We start from the raw sequence: 20,144 nt of genomic DNA on the forward strand, positions 1-20,144 counted from the left end.
TGAGCAGTCGTCAATGTTTATTGAAAGATGGGATGACAGGTGGGTGCTAGCAGCAACCAACTCCCCAGGCACCTGGGCCAGGGGAGAGGCCAGGAGAAGGCTTTAGGGCTGCGAGGCTGGTTGGGCCAGAACGGGGTAAAGCCTGCCAAGTGTCTGGGCCCAGCTGAATGGTGCGGATGCTGGTGCTGCCCTGCTGCAGGGACTGGGCCCTCATCACCCTGGGTGGCAGCATCACCGAGCCCCTGGCTCAGGCCTCAAGCCTCGGGCCATCGGGTGGCACATACATGGGCTCCACGTGGGCCCAGGTGAGGGCCTGCTCATCGGCCCAGGCGAGCAGCTCAGCAGCGCGGTGAAGGAAGACCATGAGTAGGGTGTGCACGTCACCCTCAGCAGAGTGCACCGCGCTTGGCTCTGCCTGGAAGTAGCGGCGGAAGAGGCTGCCCAGGCTGTAGCTCTTACTGCCCTGGGCCCGAGTGCCGTGGCTGTGGGCACGGTCAAGGCCCCGCAGTGCTGTGAGCGTATCCAGGCAGATGGTGTCCTGGGGCAGGTGGGCGCCCAGGCACCGCAGCTCTGTGCAGAGCAGGGGGAAGTCATAATCGAAGCCATTGTGGGCCACCAGGCACACAGGGCCCTCCTGGCGGCTCAGGAAGGCCTGCAGCGTCCGCACCACGGCGCCATCAAAGCCAGCCTTCCCACACCTGGCCAGGCCCTCGCGGCTCAGGCCGGTAATCTCACTGGCCTTGGCAGTGAAGGGGCACTCCGGGCTCATGCACAGTGTGAGCTTGTCCATGACCCGGGGCGGCAGGGGGGTCCCAGACTCATCGCGCTCGGGGTTCTCCAGGGAGGACCGGTGGACTGCGAACAGGGAGAGCTCGGTGATCTCAGGGTCCACACTGGGGAGCCCGGTGGCTTCCAGGTCCAGAAAGATGAAGGTCTCGGCCCGAGGTCCCTTGGACATGGTGATGGTTTTCACAGAGACAGGGAAGCCTACAGCTGCCGAAATAAGAGGCAGAAGACACAGGGGCCAAAGAGATGGGCATGTCTGGCCTCGGCTGGCCACAGCTTTGCCCATGGCCCAGGTCCTGACCCTTCTGGCTTCCCTTCTGGCTACCTCACGGGCCTTTAGGCTCTAGGAAGGAGCCATTTCTAAGACCCAGATCCAGAGAGACTGCTATGGGGCCTTCTGAACTGGGACCCAGCGACTGGAATCTGTTACTTCTGTCCAGGATGAGGCCTCCTAGGGTCTTGTCACCCCCCTTCATGGTGTCCCTCAGTGCCTCCCTGACCATCCCCACTGCTACCGTCTAGTAAACAGCAAAAGGCAGGCCTGATATGCCCAGACCCTGGCCTGGGGCCTCTGTCTCTGTACCCCAAGGACATGGACAGGCAGTGTGCCAGGCCCATGTCACCAGGGACTGCAGCCCAGGATGGCACCATCACCAACACACTGTGGCCAGCAGCCTCAGGCCCAGGGCCCGACAAACATGCCCCTGGGATCAGCTGCTCGGAAGCAGACAAGCAGGCACCCAAGACAGCTCTCCTGGGAATTCCCAGCCTCCCTGGCTTGGCCTCCTCCCGGCACACGGGTGGATCCGATCCAGATCCAACCCAGCCCCCGTTCTGCCTCTGGGCCCCAGCAGCTGGCCATGCTGGCTTACCTGCAGCGGCTGCTGGCCAGGTTCTTGGGCTACTGGACACCTGTCTCACACAGGCTGCTCCGGGCAGCCTTTAAACTGTGGCTGTGTTCCGCCCCCAGCCACCCGTTCGGTAGGGAGATCTGAGGCCACAGGACCTGTGCAGCCGGCTTGCCACCCCCTTGCTTGCTCACGGCTGCTGGGACACACGCCCCACGTTTTTACAGACCGAAAAGCTGGCTCCTGGGCCGTAGGCGGGCTCCCCACAGGCAGAGCGCGACCTGGGTTCGAAGAATGTGTCACAGGTGTGTCACAGGCATGTCACAGGCAGGAAAAGGAAACCCAAGCCCTCTTCCCTGCCTCCACCATTGATCAGGGCTGGCAGCAGCAGCCGGGCCTGCTGCCTTGGGTTCAACACCCAGCCCCGGGCTGGCGCCCTCCCACAGGGGCATCTCCAGGGCACAGCTCCGCCACCAGGGGCAACCAAAGTGAACTAGGACAGGCCAGTGTGGCCCCACTGACAGCAGCTGGAATGCATCAGGGCAACGGCCTCCCCACTTTGGGGGGTGGCTCCTCTTCCTCTAGAGTATCTCAGGGGCCTGGGGCAGAGGCTGCCAGGGAAGGAGCAAGGGAGGTGTGGCAGGTAGGGAGCAGCCCTCCACCGAATGCCATGAGAGCCAGAGGCTCTGGGTCCTGCCCGGCCCAAGTGGCTCGGGCCAGGGTGAAGGGCTCGGTCAATGCAGGAGATGAGAGGAAAGGCCCTCCCTGCTCCAGAAGAGTGGATGGCACCATTCCCAGGACCTCATCCCCAGGCAAGCTGTGCCAGCGTCCGCCAGCGGGTGCTCACAAGCCCAGTCTCCCACTGGGGAGCAGAGAGGCAGCCGAGATACCGGGTGCAGAGCTTGCCTGCAGTGGGCCCTCCAGTCTCCTGGGCTGTAAAGCTGTCAGGGAACCTGGACTGCAGTGCCCAGGGGTCTGCCTGTGCTCCAACCTCAGCCGATGGCAGACCAGCTCCCTGGAGCCTCCTGGTCTGGAAAAGCCACACGGCAATCAGGGAAACGAAGGTGCAAGTGGTGACCAAATGCTTAGACAGGGCGGGGGGGGGCTCCCCCAGTGCCCTTCAGCCTGATGCTGAGCTGAGGGGGGCAGGGGGCCCTACCAGCTGTGCCTGTCCCTGGGCTTGCAGGGAGGGAGGTGGCTGTGACGGGCACATGGCTCAGGCAGATACTGGGTGGCCCTGGAAAGCCCCAACAGCCGCTTCCTGGCCAACCAGTTGGGCCACCAGCAAGAATTCCCCAGGTCGATGCTGGGTGGCCTGGGGAGGCAGGAGAAGGAAGCGCATGCCCCCACCGGTCGCACCCCAGATGCAGTGGATGACAGTGTCCCCAAGGCCAGCCCCCCGGGGGGGGGAGGCAGCAGATCAGGGCCTGGGGGAGTCCGTGGCTGCATTCAGCCAGGAGTCGTGACAAGACACCGCCAGGCTTCATGGGCGGTGGAACATGGGGCAGGCAGGATGGGCAGGCAGGCAGTCAGGCAGAGCCGCAGAAGCCAAAAAGTACCCTGGAGGCAACTTCTCAAAACCTGTGCTTTCTTTTCTCCCCAGCTCACACGGCCCAAACCCGCCCCACCCCCCACCATCCCCACGTTACCCTCCCCTCACCATCCCCCGCATCCCCCTGGCCCCTGACAAAGAGCTGAAGGTGATGAGCAGCTGAAGGCCGTGTCTACGCTGCAAGGGGGCTGACTGCTGCTGCCTGGCTCTTCGGGGTGGAGCTCCCTGCTGGCAGGCTACTGTGGGCATTTGTGCAGACAGTCATTGAAGGTCTTATATTGCTGGGTTAGCGCTTCCATTTTGGTGGCTGCCAATGAAAGAGAACAGCAAATAGCAAGGTCAGTCAGTCCAGCTGTCCTCAGGCCCCGGGCCCCCGGCATCGGGCTGAGCCAGAGCCCCCGATGGAGCCAGGGCCTGGTGAGCTCCGATGGAAGCCCCTGGGGGCCCCAAGCAGAGCCCGTAGGCTGGGGTTCACCAGCTTGGCCAGGTCCCTCCCCAGCACTCTCTGCAGAGCCCAGGAGCCAGGGAGGTTCATGATTTGGATGCTGTGTGGATTTTGATCAGCCCTTCCTTCAGCTCGTCCAAGTCCATCCTCCAAGAGCTCGCCTCCCCGGACCATCCTCTGCCCTCTCACAAGGTTGGTGGGTGGTGTTCGGTCCTGCCCATCCCAAGGGTGAGTGTGAAGCTCGAGCGTCATGGGGTAGGCCTCGGGGTGATGGCTGGGTGGGCATCTTTACCAAGCCCTCAGATTCTCCCAATCTCCAGATGCCCCAGCCCTGCTCCTGGGCTCCCCCAGATCCGGGTGCATCCTCAGCTCACTTGTCGCCCCTCTGTCCCGGGCCCTCGGTGCTACGTGGCCTACTCTTGGCTCAGGGTTTGGCCAAGCTGTGCTGTCTCTGGAAGCCTGGCCCCCCGACGCCATGTCCCTGCTACCATGGATTATGGGAGGCTGGGTCTGGAGTGTGTCCTGGGGCTCCCTCTGGTCTGGACTCAGCCCTCAACTCTGCAACCGCCTCCCTCCTCCTTCCTTCCTTTCTCAGAGTCAGAGATCTCAGCCCATCTCTGTGCTGTTTTTCTTTGCCCTTATTTGTTTATCTGCCCCTTGTCTCTTGAGTCTCAAGATGTTTTCTACTCAATATCTGCCTAACTCTCTCCATGGACTGTTCTGAACACTTTGACAACCAGGTTTAATGCCTAAGAGTGTCTGCTTGCACTTCTCCTTGCTGGTTCTTCCCAGTTTCCTCGGTATGTGTGGACAAGATACTGAGTATATTCATTCAAGTTGGTTGGAAAGTTCTCTTCTCTGAATGGCCACTGCCTCTGGCGGTGGAAAAGGGTTGGGGCAAACACAAAGCAGCAAGTGCAGAAGGAGACGATAGGGCAGGAGAGGCCTGCAAGGGCTCTGAAGAGCTGCAAGAGTCCTGGAATGTGGAAGTCCACACGCGTGCCTGGGGCCGTGCAGGCATCTGGGAGAAACTTGCAAAGGCCCTGAGCCCATGACTCTGCTTGACCTTAAGGCAGGACCAACAGAGGTGCAGAGGAAGGAAACGTTGTCAGCCATCTGGCTGAGTGTGGAGGAAAACCATGAAGCTACACACCCAAGTAGCTCACACAACTCCAAATGGGAGAAACTCAAAAGTGACCCCACACCAAGACTGTCAAAAAAAGCCAAAGGGCAAGACCAATCTGAGAACGGAAGAGACTATGCCAGGGCTTCCATTACATGTCAATGAATATGAGCAATCACAGACCCTCACCTGGGAGGTGCAGGCACCGGGAGAGAATCCTCACCAAACCGGGTCAGTGCTCAGCAGCAGGCAGGAAATGGCTGACGGAGTTGCTAGTGTGCAAGGCATGTTCCATCTCTTAGCCTGGTCTGTGGTCACACAACTATTTGCTTTAAAGTCGGTGGCAATGGACAGAAGGGGGTTTGCCACAGCCCAGCGGACAGAGGCAACTTTTCACTTGTCTAACCCTGAGTTAAGACTCCTCCCTAAAGGCTGCTTTTTTCTTATAGCAAAAAACAACAACGAAAAACCTTCTCTGAGTGTATTTTCCATAAGAAGAAGAAACTTACTCAGAAACAAACTTTAAAATTAAATGCTGATACAATTTTGACCCTACCCAATAGCAGGAAGGTGGGAAACAGCAAAGCTAGCCCCACAAATGGGAGGAGCTGGCCTCACCACCACAACAGCAGAATCTCACCTCCGCGTGGAACCTCAACTGTTAAAACAAGTTCACTGCAACCTTTCTTAAAGGTTGACAATCAGAGGGAAATTCCCTGAGTGATACAAGTTCACTGTGGAATATGTGAAGGCTGCAGAACAGGATAAAGAAACAGGAAACGAACTAAACGATCACAACAAACTGGAAAATTCTTCGAGAGATGGGAATAGCAGACCACCATACCTGCCTCCTGAGAAATCTGTACGCAGGTCAACAAGCAATAGTTAGAACCGGACATGGAACAGACTGGTTCCAAATTGGGAAAGGAGTACGTCAAGATTGTATATCATCACCCTGCTTATTTAACTTATATGCAGAGTACATCATGCGAAATGCCAGGCTGGATGAAGCACAAGCTAGAATCAAGATTTCCAGGAGAAATATCAATAACTTCAGATATGCAGATGACACCACCCTTATGGCAGAAAGGGAAGAAGAACTAAAGAGCCTCTTGATGAAAGTGAAAGAGGAGAGTGAAAAAGTTGGCTTAAGACCTCAACATTCAGAAAACTAAGATCATGGCATCTGGTCCCATCACTTCATGGCAAATAGATGGGGAAACAGTGAAAACTGTGACAGAATTTACTTTCTTGACAAGTTTATACTCGGGCTCCAAAATCACTGCAGATGGTGACTGCAGCCATGAAATTAAAAATGCTTGCTCCTTGGAAGAAAAGCTATGACCAATGTAGACAGCATATTAAAAAGCAGAGACATTACTTTGTCAACAAAGGTCCATCAAGTCAAGGCTATGGTTTTTCCAATAGTCATGTATGGATGTGAGAGTTGGACCATAAAGAAAGCTGAGTACCGAAGAATTGATGCTTTTGAACTGTGGTGTTGGAGAAGACTCTTGAGAGTCCCTTGGACTGCCAGGAGATCCAACCAGTCCATCCTAAAGGAAATAATCACTGGAAGGACTGATGCTGAAGCTCCCATACTTTTGTTACCTGATGCAAAGAACCAACTCATTAGAAAAGACCCTGATGTTGGAAAAGATTGAAGGCAGGAGGAGAAAGGGGTTACAGACGATCAGATGCTTGGATGGCATCATCAACTCAATGGATAAGAGTTCAAGCAAGCTCTGGGAGATGATGAAAGATACAGAAGCCCAGTCCATGGGGTTGACACAACTTAGCGACTGAATAACCAACGATCTAAATCTCCTCTGACTCTGACACAGAGACAATCAACATCCATGTTGTAGCTCAATTCCCACAAAGGATTCCTCTACATTTTTTCCCTTTAGAAAAGTAAGATCATAGTATGCATTTCGTTTTTAACCTGCATTTTCCTTTTAACATTATACAGTATGCATTTCCTCATGTCATTGTAACCAAGTTTTGAAACAACAAATATGGTCCCACAATATACATATAACCAGTATCTACTCAAGCATTATCCAAGAATAAAACCTTGAATTATTCCCATTTATCAGTATTGTAAATGCTGGAACAGCATAACAATAAATAATCAAAAGTGACCTACAGACTCAGTAATAGAAAATGTTAAGCCAATTTCAGCTCTCTGACGATTGGAAATATGACTTTGAGAACCTGGGTCAATGCTTAAAATGAGGTTCAAGGGAAAGAATATGTGTAGCATGATGTGATTAGATTCAACTTATACAAAGAAATAAAAAATGATGAGAGGTGTACACCCATGGCTGATTCATATCAATGTATGGCAAAAACCACTACAATACTGTAAAGTAATTAGCCTCCAATTAAAATAAATTAATTAATTTTAAAAAATGATGAGAGGAAACAGAACAGAGGGAAACAGACCAAAACATGAACAGTGACCACCTCTGGGCCGCTGCATTATGCAGTGCTTTTAGTTTCCCTCTGCACGGCTTTAGAGAATCCCCATTTTCTACCATTCATGGTTTTCTTTTCTGATCTGTCAAAAGCATTTTTTAAGGAAAGGAAAGCCTTAAGCATCAGAAAAAGACGAGAACAGGAAGGGCCCAGTCCCCAAATGCAGGCTGAGCTGCCCTAAGATGGCCCCGACCACAAATCAGGTGGCCACGGACGCAGCAAGGGCTGACCACATACCTAGACTCATGACAGAGCTGTTGTTGCCCCAGCACATCTGCTCGTCCTGCTGCTGGTTCGCCATCTGCATGGCTTTCACTGAGGTGCTAGTGACTTCCACGGCCGCCTTCAACAGCTGGGACGGAGGAACAGAGAGTGGGGATGTGTAGGCTTAAATGCCGGCGGTCTGACCCACAGGAGGCGTCTCCTGCTCCCTGCCCCAGTGGACACTGAACACCTGCCTCCAGCTGCAAGGACAGTCACCCACCAGAGATCCCCAGTGTAACTCCTTTCCTCTTGGCCCTGCAGAGACGCCACACTATCACGGATCCCACCCCACACTGGGGCCACGCAAAGCCGGGGTGAGGGGGGACAGACGGATAGTGTGAAAGTCAATGTCCCAAGGTCAAAGGGCCTTTCTGATGGGCGAGGACTGTGCCCTAACTCAGCCTGTTGGTAGAATAGCAAAGGACAAGCTGGTCAGAGGTTCGGAAGTCTGGGAGCTTTCTTGTGAGAACACCAAGGCCAGCGCCATGGGAGCTCTGAGTCGATGGCAGAGTGTCACGCATGGCAAGTGTGCACATAATCATAACCAAAGCTAGCAGTCCGGGCTCCGGGGATTGGAGTCAATCTTGAGGCCATCAGTTCAGCCGTGTGAGGCCGCCTTTTCCTGTCTGTCTGAACTGGGTCAAAGGCCCAGATGGGCAAGCATCCGTCTGTCTGTCTGGCACCACTCTGGGCCACGTGAGGACAAACACACTGTGGAACGCTTGAGCCTTTTGTGCAGACAGGCTGAGGCCAACACCGGGACAGAAGCTGTAGGCTGGGATGCGAGCCTCCCACGGTCAGCTGGGGCCCAGCGCAGACAGTGCACACACCTCTTCTGCGCCTGCGGTTGTGGCTTGGTGGGCACCCTCCTGAAGGGCAGGGGGACCCACGGCGGGACATCCTCATCACCCTTCCTCCCGTCTATAGCCCCAACCTGCCTTTAAGTTTCAGCCTGAGGTCTGGAGCCCAGAGCTCAGCCAGTCCCCACCCTATGGGTGCCTCACTGGGGGTACAGTGGCCCCTGGGAGGGGCTGAGGGAAGGGCGATGCTTACTTGGCTGCATGACCTCAGGGTCTGGTACACGGCCTGGACGATGGGGCCACATGGGTGGAAGTAGGGGCCTGGGCGCTGGCAGTACTCGCCCAGCTCACCGTTGTAGACTTGCAGGAAAGCCACAACGAGCTGATGGAAGTCAGAGGTGACCAGACGCAGCTTCTGGTCCAGGGTGCTAGCGTGGGCACTGCCTACAGCGGCTCCTTGCTGCGCAAAGCACTGCAAAGTCAGGGGTGGAGAATGCCCCACCTGCCACGGGGCACCAGGCAGGGCCCTAAGCCCCTTGGAGAGGTGGGGGCCTGCTGGCCACTCCATGCCTCCAGAAACCGGGAGACGAATGGAAGACCAGAGGCCTTCAGGGGCCTCAACGTTCTCCTGAGGACCTTAGCGGCAATGAGGTCAGGTCTGGGGCTGCAGGGAGGGCCGCAGGAGAAAGCCCAGGAAAAGCCCAGGGTGCCAGGCCAGCCACAGGGCTCCCCCCAAAAGCCAGTCCTTTCCACTCCTCGAAAAGCCTCCCCTCTCTGGCCATCACATTCTAGAAGCCGGGCCATTAGGCACATGCACCACCTCACTCAGGCCTCCCGACATGCTCGTTGGAGAGACAGGGCTGTCTGAGGCTTCGGGACACCTGGCGGGGGCCCCCTGCAGCCCCCCCCGGGGCCGGCACCTCACCTCCACCTGGAGTGCCTGAAGCTTTGAGGCGCTCTCCTGCAGCTTACAGGCCAGTTCTGCCACCTTCTCCTCCAACTTGACCAAGGGGCTATCCCTGCAGGGAGACAAGGGATCACTTCTGCCCAGTGCCGCCATGGGCATTGGGGCACCTGTGGACCACGCACAGAAGGCTCCGTCCCGGCCAACAGGCCACCTACCCCTGCCTGTTGTCGCTCTGCTTGTCGAGAAGGGGCTGCATGTCCACGGGCAACGGCTCACACTCGGGTCTCAGGAGCGTCTGCAGGCAAGCGCTGGAGAAGAGCTCCCCCAGCAGCCCCTCAGTCTTCTCCCCGGTGTCCTCGAAGTGCTCCTCCACACTGCAAAGGCAGCCCCAGGGCCACGCTGTCAATGCCAGAGACCAGCCGAGGCCAGCGAAGGGGCCAGGAGAAGGCATCTCCTCCAGTCTCTGAGAGCCCGCCCGCCTGCAGGGACAGCCCAGGTATCCGTCCTCGGCAGGGTGGGTCTGCGTTCCCCTGGGATGGAGGGTGGGGGGGTTCCTGCTGGGAAGACATGCCCAGGGGGCTTGGAGGAGCAAGGGCACCCAGCGGTCGATTCAGGCAGGGCCTGTGCCAACCTTTACCTGGGGCAGCTGGAGCCGCCGACACTCAAGCTGCGGACCACGTTCAGCAGCTGGTCCATGAAGTGCAGCTGCTTCTGGGCGCAGGCCCGGCCCTGGGCAGGGAAGGGCACATGCACTCACCAGCCTGATGTGCCAGGGGCCCCCTGCTGCCTCAACAGGCAAGCAGTCCCCCGGGCCTCCACCTGGCAGGCTCCCGGGCCTCTACCCCGGCACAACAAGACAGGTGGTAGATGTGGCCACATCGCACCCGCTAATTCGTGGCCAACAGGGACTTGTTCCCCCATAGGCGACACGCAGCCAAGCCTTACAGCCAGGGTCCCTGAGAGGCAGCTGAGTCAGCCCCCCTCCCCTAAAGCGGCTGGGATGCCCGGCTGGGAGCAGTCCGATCGGGAGCTCAACTCCTTCTGGAAAGGGGAAGAGGCCTGAGACTGAGCCCCATGATGCAAATTCAAACTGGGAGAGCCTGTGTGAATACGGGCTGTCAACAGCCTGCTCCGAGAGCCCCGTGCGCAACGGCATTTAGAGTGGGCTGAGAAGGGGGGAGCCAAGGGGGCCCGGGAAGCCCTGGGGAGGCAGCAGGCTGGGGGACAGGGTCACATTCTGCTGTCTTGTTTGCAGCTCAGTTCCCATCCATAAGCATCACGGTTGTAGGTTCCTGGCACTCCCTGTGAGCCTGGCTCCCACCTGCACAGCCACAGGGATGGGGCTGGTGCCTCTGCAAGCCCCTGGCATCTCCACCTCCATGCCCCCCGGCCTGCCACTGGGGGCATCACTACCTCATGTCGCCTCCTTCTCCCAACCGGCCCCAAACAACACCAAGCTGGAATGATACACTCGAAGGGCACCCTGCGAGTAGGAGATGGGGTATGGGACACTGTCTAAACAGAGGAAAGCCTGGGCAGAAACGTGAGACCAAGTGTCACTCAGGATCTCACAAATCCTTAACTGGCGGCCCAGGCTGCCCGCCGGCCCCTCTGCAGCAGACCGGCTCCAGGAGCCCCACCAGCCCAGGAAAGGGTAAGCTGCCCCTCACAACCTATACACTGAAAGCTACAAAACATCTCCAAGAGAGAAACTGAAGAAAACCGAACTACATGGAACGACAGCCCATGTTCAAGGATAGAAAGACTTATTAGGGGTGATGGTAATACTCACCAAAGTGATCTACAGATTCAACACAATCTCCATCAAAAGTTCAGTTTTGCACAAATTGACAAACTGATTCTAAAATTCATATGGAATTTCAAGGTACCCCTAAAAGTCAAAACAATCTGAAAAAGAGCAAAGTTGGAGCGCTGACATGTTCACAATTTACTGCAAAGCTATAGTCATCAAGGCATTCTGCTTCTGGCATAAGAACAGGCATATAGATCAATGGAATAGAATGGAGAATCCAGAAATAAAGCCTCACTTTTACGTTCATCGATTTTCAACAAAGATGCCCAAACAGTCCAATGAGGAAAGAATAGTCTTTTCAATAAATGGTTGATTAATTGGAAAAACTGGACAGCCACACACAAAAGAATGAAGTTGGATACACACCTTACACCCAGACATAAAACTAACTCAACATGGGTCAAAGATCTAAATACAAGAGCTAAAAATACAAAACTCTTTTTCAACAAAGCTCAAAACTTTTGTACTCCAAAGGACACATCTAGAAAGTGAAAAGACAATCCACAGAATGGGAGAACATATTTATAAATCAAATACCTGATGTGACTTGTATCCAGAATATATAAAGAATTCTTACATCTCAAGAATAAAAACACAACCCAATTAAAAAGTGGGCAAAAGAACTGAATAGAGACATGACTCCAAAGAAGATACACAAATGACTAAGAGGCACATGAAAAGATGTTCGACACCATTAGTCATCAGGGAAATGCAAATGAAAACCACAATGAGATAGCCCTTCACACCCACGAGGATGGCTCGTATCAAAAAGATGAACAATAACAAGTGTTGGTGATGACGTGAGAAACTGGAACCTTCACACAATGCTGGTGAGAAGGTGAAATGGTGCGGCCACTTTGGAAAACACTTTGGGGGTTCCTCGAAAAGTTTAACATATTCAAAGAATTCTGAAAGTTAGGTAATTCCACTCCTAGCCATTCATACATACTGAAGAGAACTGGAAACATGTCTTCTGTCAAAAACATGTAAGGCACAGTTGGAGCATCGTTATTTTTAAGAGCCAAAACATGGAAATAATTATTTCAAACATGCTTCTTAAATTTTAAGGGGAGGTGGCAGGGTTTCAGAGTAGGTTTAAGGGTGGCTGCCTTTGCATGGAAACCCACGGTAGGCAACACGTGGAGAAAAGTACATGGGCTCAGAAGCCAGAAGGTTGGGTTGAAGAGGCCAGGCTCTATTACGGAGTAACCTTGAGAGAGCTGTTTGTCACCTTCCCGGGGAGATGGCATATGACAAGGACCTGCTGTCTGGGGCAGGAGGGGGATGACAGTTACTGGCACGTAAGACAGAGAGCCTCCTCGACCTCCTCAACCAGCACCTCACCTCGTCCTAGGAATGGCAGGGGTCCACCCAAAGGAATCCTATGGGTTCCTGCCCCAGGGGCTAAGGATGCTGGCTCCTAGGGAAGGAGTCTTCCCAGAATCACCCCAGCATCACAGAGGCCCCCGGCCCACAGGGACGGGGGGCTCTCTCTTACCTTCAGGAGCTCCTGGTCATCCAGCCCACACAACATCAGTTCATGGCCCAGTTTCACCATCTCTGCTGGAACACAAGGGTCCAGTTACCGCAGACAGTCACCCAAACAGGCAGGGATGCCAGGCACCCTGGCCAAGTGCCAAGGGCTTCCCTGCTAAAGGAGGTCAACAAGGAGGCAGGTGGTGGACACCTTGGGGTGCCAGCATGGCCTCCTGCTGTGTGACCTACACCTGGTCACTGCCCTTCTCTGAGGCTAGGTTCCTCACCTATGGTGAGAGGTCGCATTCTATGCTCTTCCATACAAGGAATGCTGGCTTCCAGCAGAAGCCAGCCAGCTGCCTGAGGAGCCCACAGAGGCCAGGGCACCTTGCAAAGATGCCACGTGCCACCCTTTCAGAGACCTCGGCAAGCCACAGCACAAGGAATCATCTCACATTTGTCAGGTTCATACAGGCCCTTCATGCCATCACACCCCTTCCTCTTGCGGGCAACCCTAGCAGGTGGCTACCCTTCCATTTCACAGATTAGGAAACTGAGGCCTTGCGTGGTGCAAGGAATCCTCGGCCGCGTCTTCCAGGGAACCCTGGGTGTTTTCTGAGGAACCAGCTGGTAGGCCACGACTTGGGAGCTACAAAGCCGGGGGCCAGTGCAAGCTCTACATCCCACCCAGCCCTGCAGCCCCCGACCCCAAATCCCTGCAAATGCCTACATCTGAGTCTCATCAAGTCCAGCAAATGGTCCCTTCACTAGAAATCCAGGATCTGGGCAGCGTTCCCCTCTTCCAGCACTCCACACCCATCTCAGCACAGCAGGCCAGGGACCCTGTTAAGCCCACAGTCAGGATTATTTGGCCCTCCTTGGAATACAGGCCTGTGTCCTACTGCGGCCCACCAGGCCTGACCTGGTCTGGCCCTGACGGCCCTCGGACCTCGCCCCAACCGTGGCCCCTTGCTCTGCTCTCTACTGCAGCCACCCTGGCCTCCTGGCTGTTCCTACCTCCTGCCTGGGTGCTTGTTTTTCTCTCGCCCCAAACACTATTCTTCCTGACATCTGCCTGCCTCACTTCCTTCCTTCCCACGCGACTCTTGTTATTTAAAAGGGAGGCCTTCCCCAGCCATCCTATGTCAACAGTGCCACCCTTCTCCCAGCCCACCTGAGCACCACCCTGCCTTCACCTGTCTTTGTTTACAGTGCTTCTCAGCATCTGATACACTGAGAAATGTCGCTGCCTCCTGTGTATCACCTGTCTCCTAGCTAGCAAGCAAGCTAGCTCCGCAAGAGCAGTGCTGGGTGCAGAGCAGGCGCTCCCTAAATGTGAACGGGTGACTTCTAATCCCCCCTCCACGTGTCACGGTTTCTCCCAATTACACTCTTTCACAAGCACTCACATCTACCACCTGCTCTGCCACCCAGGGCCCCCCCCACAGGGTGGGCCAGGCTGAGCTGCTCACCCACACGTTACCGAAGAAGAAACTGAGGCTGGGAATGGTTAACACCATGGTAGGTACCTGTGCGTGCGTGTCCAAGGAGTCACTTGTGACCCGATGACCAGTCTGGCCCAGCCTCGACGGGCTCTGAGACACAACCCATGTCAGCCTCGGGACAGGCCCCAGGTAACTAATGTGGCAGGGCCAGCAGGGGCACAGATCAGGAATCTGGGGTCCGGCTCACTCACCCTGGGGCGGGAGTGGGGCAAACACAGACTCGCAGAAGGAAACACTGCTGTGTGGGTGAAGAGCTAGCCAGCGCCTTCAGAACTGCAATTTGCTCCCCTTTACCTAGTGCTCGTTGCTGGCTTAAGGACAGTTTCTGCCAAAAATGGATGAAAAGAAGCAGTTCCGACATAAGCCTCCATGGAGACCTGCCCTGGAATGCCTCATGTCAAAGGTACACACACACACCCGACCACAACGTGGCCCAATCACTGGTGGCATCAGCAACAACGGCTGTCTCTGTCCCCCAGCACCCTAGTAGATGGGCTGGCGGGGTCTCCTTCACAGGCACAAGGGAGGGTGGATCCCAGCAGGCTCTGGAGACATCCACTGAAAACACCAGTCCACCGGGCAATCCACCAATCTGCTAAGGAGGCCATGCACCAGGTCAGAACGGCCAGAATCCACCATTCAACACCAAATTCCCGTAACTGAGGAGACCCACCTTGGATCTTCACTTCGGCTGACGCCCCCTTCAGCGAGCTGAACCTGAACCTGTCGAGCCAGGAGGGACAGACCCTGTAGGCAAAAAGCAAAAGTAGTCAAGCCTGAGTGGGCTGCAGGGGGCCCTCACACCTCTCCTTACAGATGCTCTCAAAAGAGAATCTTCATATGCGGGTGCTAAGTGGCACTGGAAAACTCACTTTAAAATGGATAATCTTATGTGATTTCAACTCCATAAATTATCAGCAAAACACAAAACCAAACTATTTCTGAAAGCTCACCTCGGAAACATGAATTTGAGTACTGACATTAAAATTCTCACAATAAAAACATGAAAGGACTGCCCAAGAGGAAAGAAAACTGAATTCCTCAGAGCTCTGACACCTTTCCAGGAGGAACCCAAGGGCTGGCTTTGCTTGAAATCACGGTGCAGATCTGTTTGGAGGATGTGCGAAAAGGACCTCCCTGGTCTGGCGTCCTCGCAGGCCGGGCCTGGGCCCCTCTCCTTGCATGTGGCTGACTGCCCTTCTCCACCTGCAGGGCTTTCTTCCCTCCCAAGCCAAGCACACCAAGTCAGCTCCAGCTGATCTGGCGAAGCCCACGGCTGGCTGACATTCGCCGCCCCAGTGAAGCTGCAGGAAGGCTGGACCCACCTGCAGCCACGTTGGCATCCCTCTGTCACTGAGGGTCCTGGACATGGTCCATCTGGTGGGCTCTCGCCTCCCAGACTTTGGGCTCACTGAGGCCAGGAGCCACCTTTCTGTTGTGTACTTCTAGGCCCTAACAAACACAGCAGCCAGCACTGAAAAGGCCGACGGGGAGCATTAACGAATGAATGACCACAGACTCTTGTCACAGGCTAATCCACCATTAGTAAAGGCCCATGCCTATCTCTTTCAACAGAGGGGCGTTTTGTGTTCTTAAACTAACGTTAAGTCAACAGGCAATGATGCTATCCAAGGTCACAGCTCTGAGCCATTTGAGGGCTATGGGCTCTGGGATCACAGTCCCAGCCTCCCGGGCAGGGAGACAGCCATCCCACCTGTCCCCTTGGCCTGGTGGAGCCCCAGCCTTGAAAATACCACACAGATAAACGGGACAGTGGCCACTGGTAAGCATCTTGCCTTAAGATGCAAAGGTGAAGGGTGGGATAATTTGAGAGAATACCATTGAAACATGTCTATTACCATATGTGAAATAGATCACCAGTCCAAGTTCGATGCATGAGATAGGGTGCTCAAAGCTGATGCGGGACGACCCTGAGGGATGGGATGGGGAAGGAGGTGGGAGGGGGGTTCAGGATGGGGGTTCAGAATGTACACCCGTGGCTGATTCATGTCAATGTATGGCAAAAACCACTCCAATATTGTAAAGCAATTAGCTTCCAATTAAAATAAGTAAATTAATTTTTTAAAAAAAGATGCCAAGCTGATGGGCAGAACCATTTCCAGACACAGACCACATGCAATACACCAGCAGGCGTCACAAGTGATACACAGCCCAAGTCTCCCACTGGGTCTCCTCCATGAGGGAGCACAGTCTGAGCATGGCAACCCCAGCCCCGAGGTCCAGGCCTAGCGCAGCAGTCAGGCCATGTGAAGGGCGCTCCAGTTGCTGGCCAGGGAGCCCCAGGATAACTGGGGCCAGGAACCCGCCCAACTCTAGCAGGGTTGGGGCCCAGGCCTCACCCTGGGGATCTGCTGACTGTCTCATCATCGTGGTGGGAGAGGACAGCGCAGTTGTTTGCTGGAATAGGCTCACTGTTCTCTCCCTGTGGCCATACCTGCCCCAACCAGTCTGGGGGGGCCCTGGGAGCTAGTAGAGGCCACCCTGACCCCCCCACTGCAGGACTGCAGGGAAGGGGGGGGGGCGGGACAACAGCCTCAGCTGCGCCACCTGTCTTAAATTACTCATTAAGGCACCCATTCCTTCTGCCAAAGAGGGCTGGGCCAGAAGGGGTGGGAGAGGGAAGTGCCACCATGTGAAAAGCTGGGAGGCTGGCCCTGGGCCTGGTTGCCAGGCAACCTTCCCAATCACAAAGCGCCAGAGAGCTGGGAGCCCTCACTGATTCATTAGGCTGGACCACAGCAAACCACTTCAACACACTTAAGAATAAATCCCCGAAAGCCTAAGTGACCTCACTCGGAAAGGACTTTCATTAAAGTTGTTTTTCCTGAAGCAGCAGGGAGCAGGGCAGAAACTAATGGTGCTCAAGGCCTTAAAAGCAAGTACAGCTCCCTCCTCGGGCACCAAGAAAATCCATGAGAGTTGAACTCAGCGATCCAGGGGCCCTGTGGCTCTGCCTTGCCCATGCTGAGGGCCAGCCTGGCATACGAGCCACCAAGACCACCATGCCCAACCCCACCCCTAGTCAATGCTGCATGCAGTTCCCAGGTTCCACCCAGAGGAAGGTGAATAGGTAGCCCTAAGTGAGCCTGAAATGGTAAAGCCGTGTGCAAAGAAGCCAACAGGAAATTGGGAGAAACTGGACTCGGTGAAATCCTTTGGCCATCGAGAGGCCTACAGCACTTCTGCCAGCTTGGGATCATGAAAATCAATTGGACATTCCCTGGTTGCTTCTTAAAAGGATTGTTTCTTGTATTTAAAAAAGCACTAAAAGCATCTGAGGGCCGCAGCCAGACTCTCATCCATCCCCCTCCGGCCAGCAGAGGGACCTGGTCCCCAGTTTCCACCTGGGCCAGGCAACTCTGGGCTCCCTCCCACAAGAGCCTCTCTAAGGCCTGACTTTGGCCCCTCCTCCTATGTTCAAGATCTCCAAACTAGCCCAGGCCATCCTCACTTCTATCCCAGGTTCCTGGACCAGGCACTAGTCCTTCCAGGACCAACAGTGCCTGTCACGTGAGCCACTGCCATTCCAAGCCAGGCTCCAGTCTTTTCCCTGCCTCTAGCCTCCCCCCTCCAAACCCATCTGCCACAGAACTCCCAAATCACCCTGCCAAAAATGCCAATTTCACATGTCACTCCCCTGGTCCCAGGTCCTTTCTGCCATTCAAGCCACTGCTGCCTGGTTCTCTCTCCCACACCTTGATTCCCCACTCCTATGGAAACCAGTGTCCGCAATGACCTGTTCCTTCCCAGATCAAACGCGACCTCCTCCATGCCAACATCCCAGCACTCAGACAACAGAGGTGTGCCCAACACTGGGATTGGTACCTGAGTCTTCTGCACCCCCAGTTCCTTGGAGACACCCATCAGTGTCTGAGGAATGGTACCCCAGTGAGCATGTGTCCGTGTACCCGCTTGTCACCTCAGACCCTGGAGCACGTCTCAAGTGTGTGCAACACCATACTGCAACCTGGGGCTCGTGGCTGGACACATGGTGCAGCTGTGTGTGTGTTTGTGTGCACCTGGCACCATGCAAAGGAAGCCAAGTCTGCCCAGGTCCCTGCGTGTCACACATACAAGATCCTATACATCTTTCAAAGACCTGGCTCACACGTCCTGTCTCCTTTTAAAGAAAATCTCCAGGTCCCAGGGCAAAACGTGTCCCTCTTTACCCTGGACACCCATAGCCTCTTGGGCACACCCCTGCCAGAGCCCTCAGCCTGTTGGCTGTGTCTTGGCCTGCTGTCTTGTCTGGCTCTCCAGAGCACTGGGAGCTGCTGGTGGGAAGGCACTGGGATTGGTGCCTGAGCCTTCTGCACTCCCAGTTCCTTGGGGACACCCATCAGTGTCTGAGGAATGGTACCATGACCCAAAGGACTGGGAAATGGGGTCTTGGCCCTGGCTTGCCACTCCTCAGTAGTAAGACCCCAGATAGTTCTCGACTCCACCCTGAACCTCAGCTACTCAGTCTGAAAATGAAAGGTCTGAAGTACATCATTTCCCAGATCCCTGCCAGCTCTGAAAGTAGTAGTTACAGCCAGAAAAACGCTCAGAAGCCAAGCTCAGCTACAGTATGGCTGTGAAGAGACAAGCTGAAGCGGTCTCCAGGGCACTTTCTCCCCAAATCCGAGCGCAGCTTCACTTCTTATCTAAGCAGCTGCTCTCATAGTGACTAGAGACGGCGGGCACCTCCTCATGTAAAGAAGAAACCCCATCTTCCCCTGTGGGTTGAGTGGTGTCTGTGTACCCCAAGAGTGGGGGAGAAAGAAAGCAGGTTGTTACCGTGTGCACATCCAGTCCAAGATTTCCAAGCGGTACTTCGAGGGGCTACACAGCAGTTCCTGAATGGTCTTTGGTTCTGTGATATAAAGACCGTCAAGGAAGGGGCAGTTGAGGTCCTAAACAAAGAAAGGGAAAGCCAGGAAGTTTTAGAAAGGCAACATCAGCGAAAGGTTGAAACGCACAGCAGTAATCACGCTCTCAGTGCACCTTCATTCATGCACGTTCCCGGTCGCCAAGCAGCCACCAGGCAGGTGACACAGACCCCCGGCCCCAAACCACGGGTAGCGGTCCTGATCACGCCCAGAGTTCAGTTTCCGTCTTCTTCGGCTCCAGGTGCCCACCACTTCGTGTCCATTTCGGAGGCCCCCTCGAGGCAGAAGCGGTAGTTTGACTGGTAGCAACTAGGGGTTATGGCGAGATTCCGATATCGGCCGTGGAGCAAAGGGAACCGGGAGAGGGCCCACGGGGCCGATCACGGACGGGGGGTGAGGGGGAGGGCGAGGGGAGAGGTGTCGCGGAGGGGAAAGGAGAGGGGATGAGGGGAGAGCAGGTCGCAGCCCCGGGGCCGCCGCCTGACCTCGCGGGGAGGGCGTCTTCACCACCACCATCACCGGCATTTGCTGCAGAAAACTCAAAGCGGGAGGCATGGACTCCGCCCATCTGTCTCCCTCAGACGCGGAGACCTCATCCTAGAAGCCAGGATCTGTGGCCCCACACCCCCGCCGCCCGCCCCTGCACTCCCTCCGCATACCAGGCCTTAAAGCATCCGCAGGACAAAAGTTCAGGCGCCTGAACTCCCAGGCACGGGCCACAGAGACAGCAAAGTGAAGGCCTCGGGCCGCCCAAGGAGCGGAGACGGACGGCCTACAAGCCTCCCCTCGGCAGCGGCGAACCGGGCCTTGCGCGAGGCGCCGCCGACTTCTGCAGCCCCGCCGCCCAGACCCCGCCGCCCCGGGGCAGCTCCCGGGGCCTCGTGGCACCTTCAGCTTCGCGAAGACCTCCACGGCCGCCTGGAACGAGCTGTCGTCACTCTCACCCTCGTAGCCGCCACCGCCGCCACCGCCAGGACCCAACTCAGCCATATTTCCCGCTCGAGGCCGCGCTCTGCCTACGCCCCCGGCTGACTGGCCGGCCCAGCTACCAATCAATCGCGAGCCTAGTGTCCCTCCCGCCTACCCGCCTGCGCCGGGGCATTGCGCAGAGACGCATCCCGCCCCGTCCTCCACCGTGCCTTCCCATTGGGCAGCGATTCCGCCCAGGAGGCTGACCTCGAGGAAAGGGGGAGGAGCCAGGGCTGGCGCTTGGTCCCAGGCTCGCGAGCTAGGCTCCAGCCCGCCGGCCATG

The 20,144-nt window shown here is 55.7% G+C and overlaps 2 protein-coding genes across 9 annotated transcripts; both read right to left on the reverse strand.

The window, feature by feature from the left end:
* On the reverse strand, window positions 1–2,664 carry TREX2 (three prime repair exonuclease 2). Of its 2 annotated transcripts, XM_081563735.1 has the most exons (3): window positions 2,541–2,664; window positions 1,659–1,915; window positions 1–993 (listed from the first exon to the last, which is right to left on the reverse strand). In XM_081563735.1, the coding sequence occupies exon 3, from the start codon at window positions 956–958 to the stop codon at window positions 248–250; it is 711 nt and encodes a 236-aa protein (XP_081419861.1). In that variant the 5' UTR covers window positions 959–993; window positions 1,659–1,915; window positions 2,541–2,664; the 3' UTR covers window positions 1–247. The 2 variants fall into 2 exon arrangements, with proteins under 2 accessions (XP_081419861.1, XP_081419862.1); XM_081563736.1 differs by having other exon boundaries at window positions 1,659–2,583.
* A 541-nt stretch (window positions 2,665–3,205) lies between these two features.
* On the reverse strand, window positions 3,206–19,901 carry HAUS7 (HAUS augmin like complex subunit 7). Of its 7 annotated transcripts, none has more exons than XM_081563733.1 (11): window positions 19,552–19,901; window positions 19,008–19,201; window positions 18,801–18,916; window positions 14,674–14,747; window positions 12,518–12,579; window positions 9,844–9,935; window positions 9,422–9,580; window positions 9,225–9,318; window positions 8,553–8,771; window positions 7,473–7,587; window positions 3,206–3,493 (listed from the first exon to the last, which is right to left on the reverse strand). In XM_081563733.1, exons 2-11 carry the CDS (start codon window positions 19,011–19,013, stop codon window positions 3,423–3,425), a joined length of 1,008 nt encoding a protein of 335 aa, XP_081419859.1. In that variant the 5' UTR covers window positions 19,014–19,201; window positions 19,552–19,901; the 3' UTR covers window positions 3,206–3,422. The 7 variants fall into 7 exon arrangements, with proteins under 7 accessions (XP_081419859.1, XP_081419858.1, XP_081419856.1 ...); XM_081563732.1 differs by having other exon boundaries at window positions 12,518–12,582; XM_081563730.1 differs by lacking the exon at window positions 19,008–19,201 and having other exon boundaries at window positions 19,781–19,901.
* Between the last annotated feature and the right edge of the window lie 243 nt (window positions 19,902–20,144).

This window comes from Giraffa tippelskirchi, chromosome X, assembly GCF_054371585.1.
Source record: "Giraffa tippelskirchi isolate mGirTip1 chromosome X, T2T-mGirTip1v1.2.pri, whole genome shotgun sequence".
Lineage (NCBI taxonomy): Eukaryota > Metazoa > Chordata > Mammalia > Artiodactyla > Giraffidae > Giraffa > Giraffa tippelskirchi.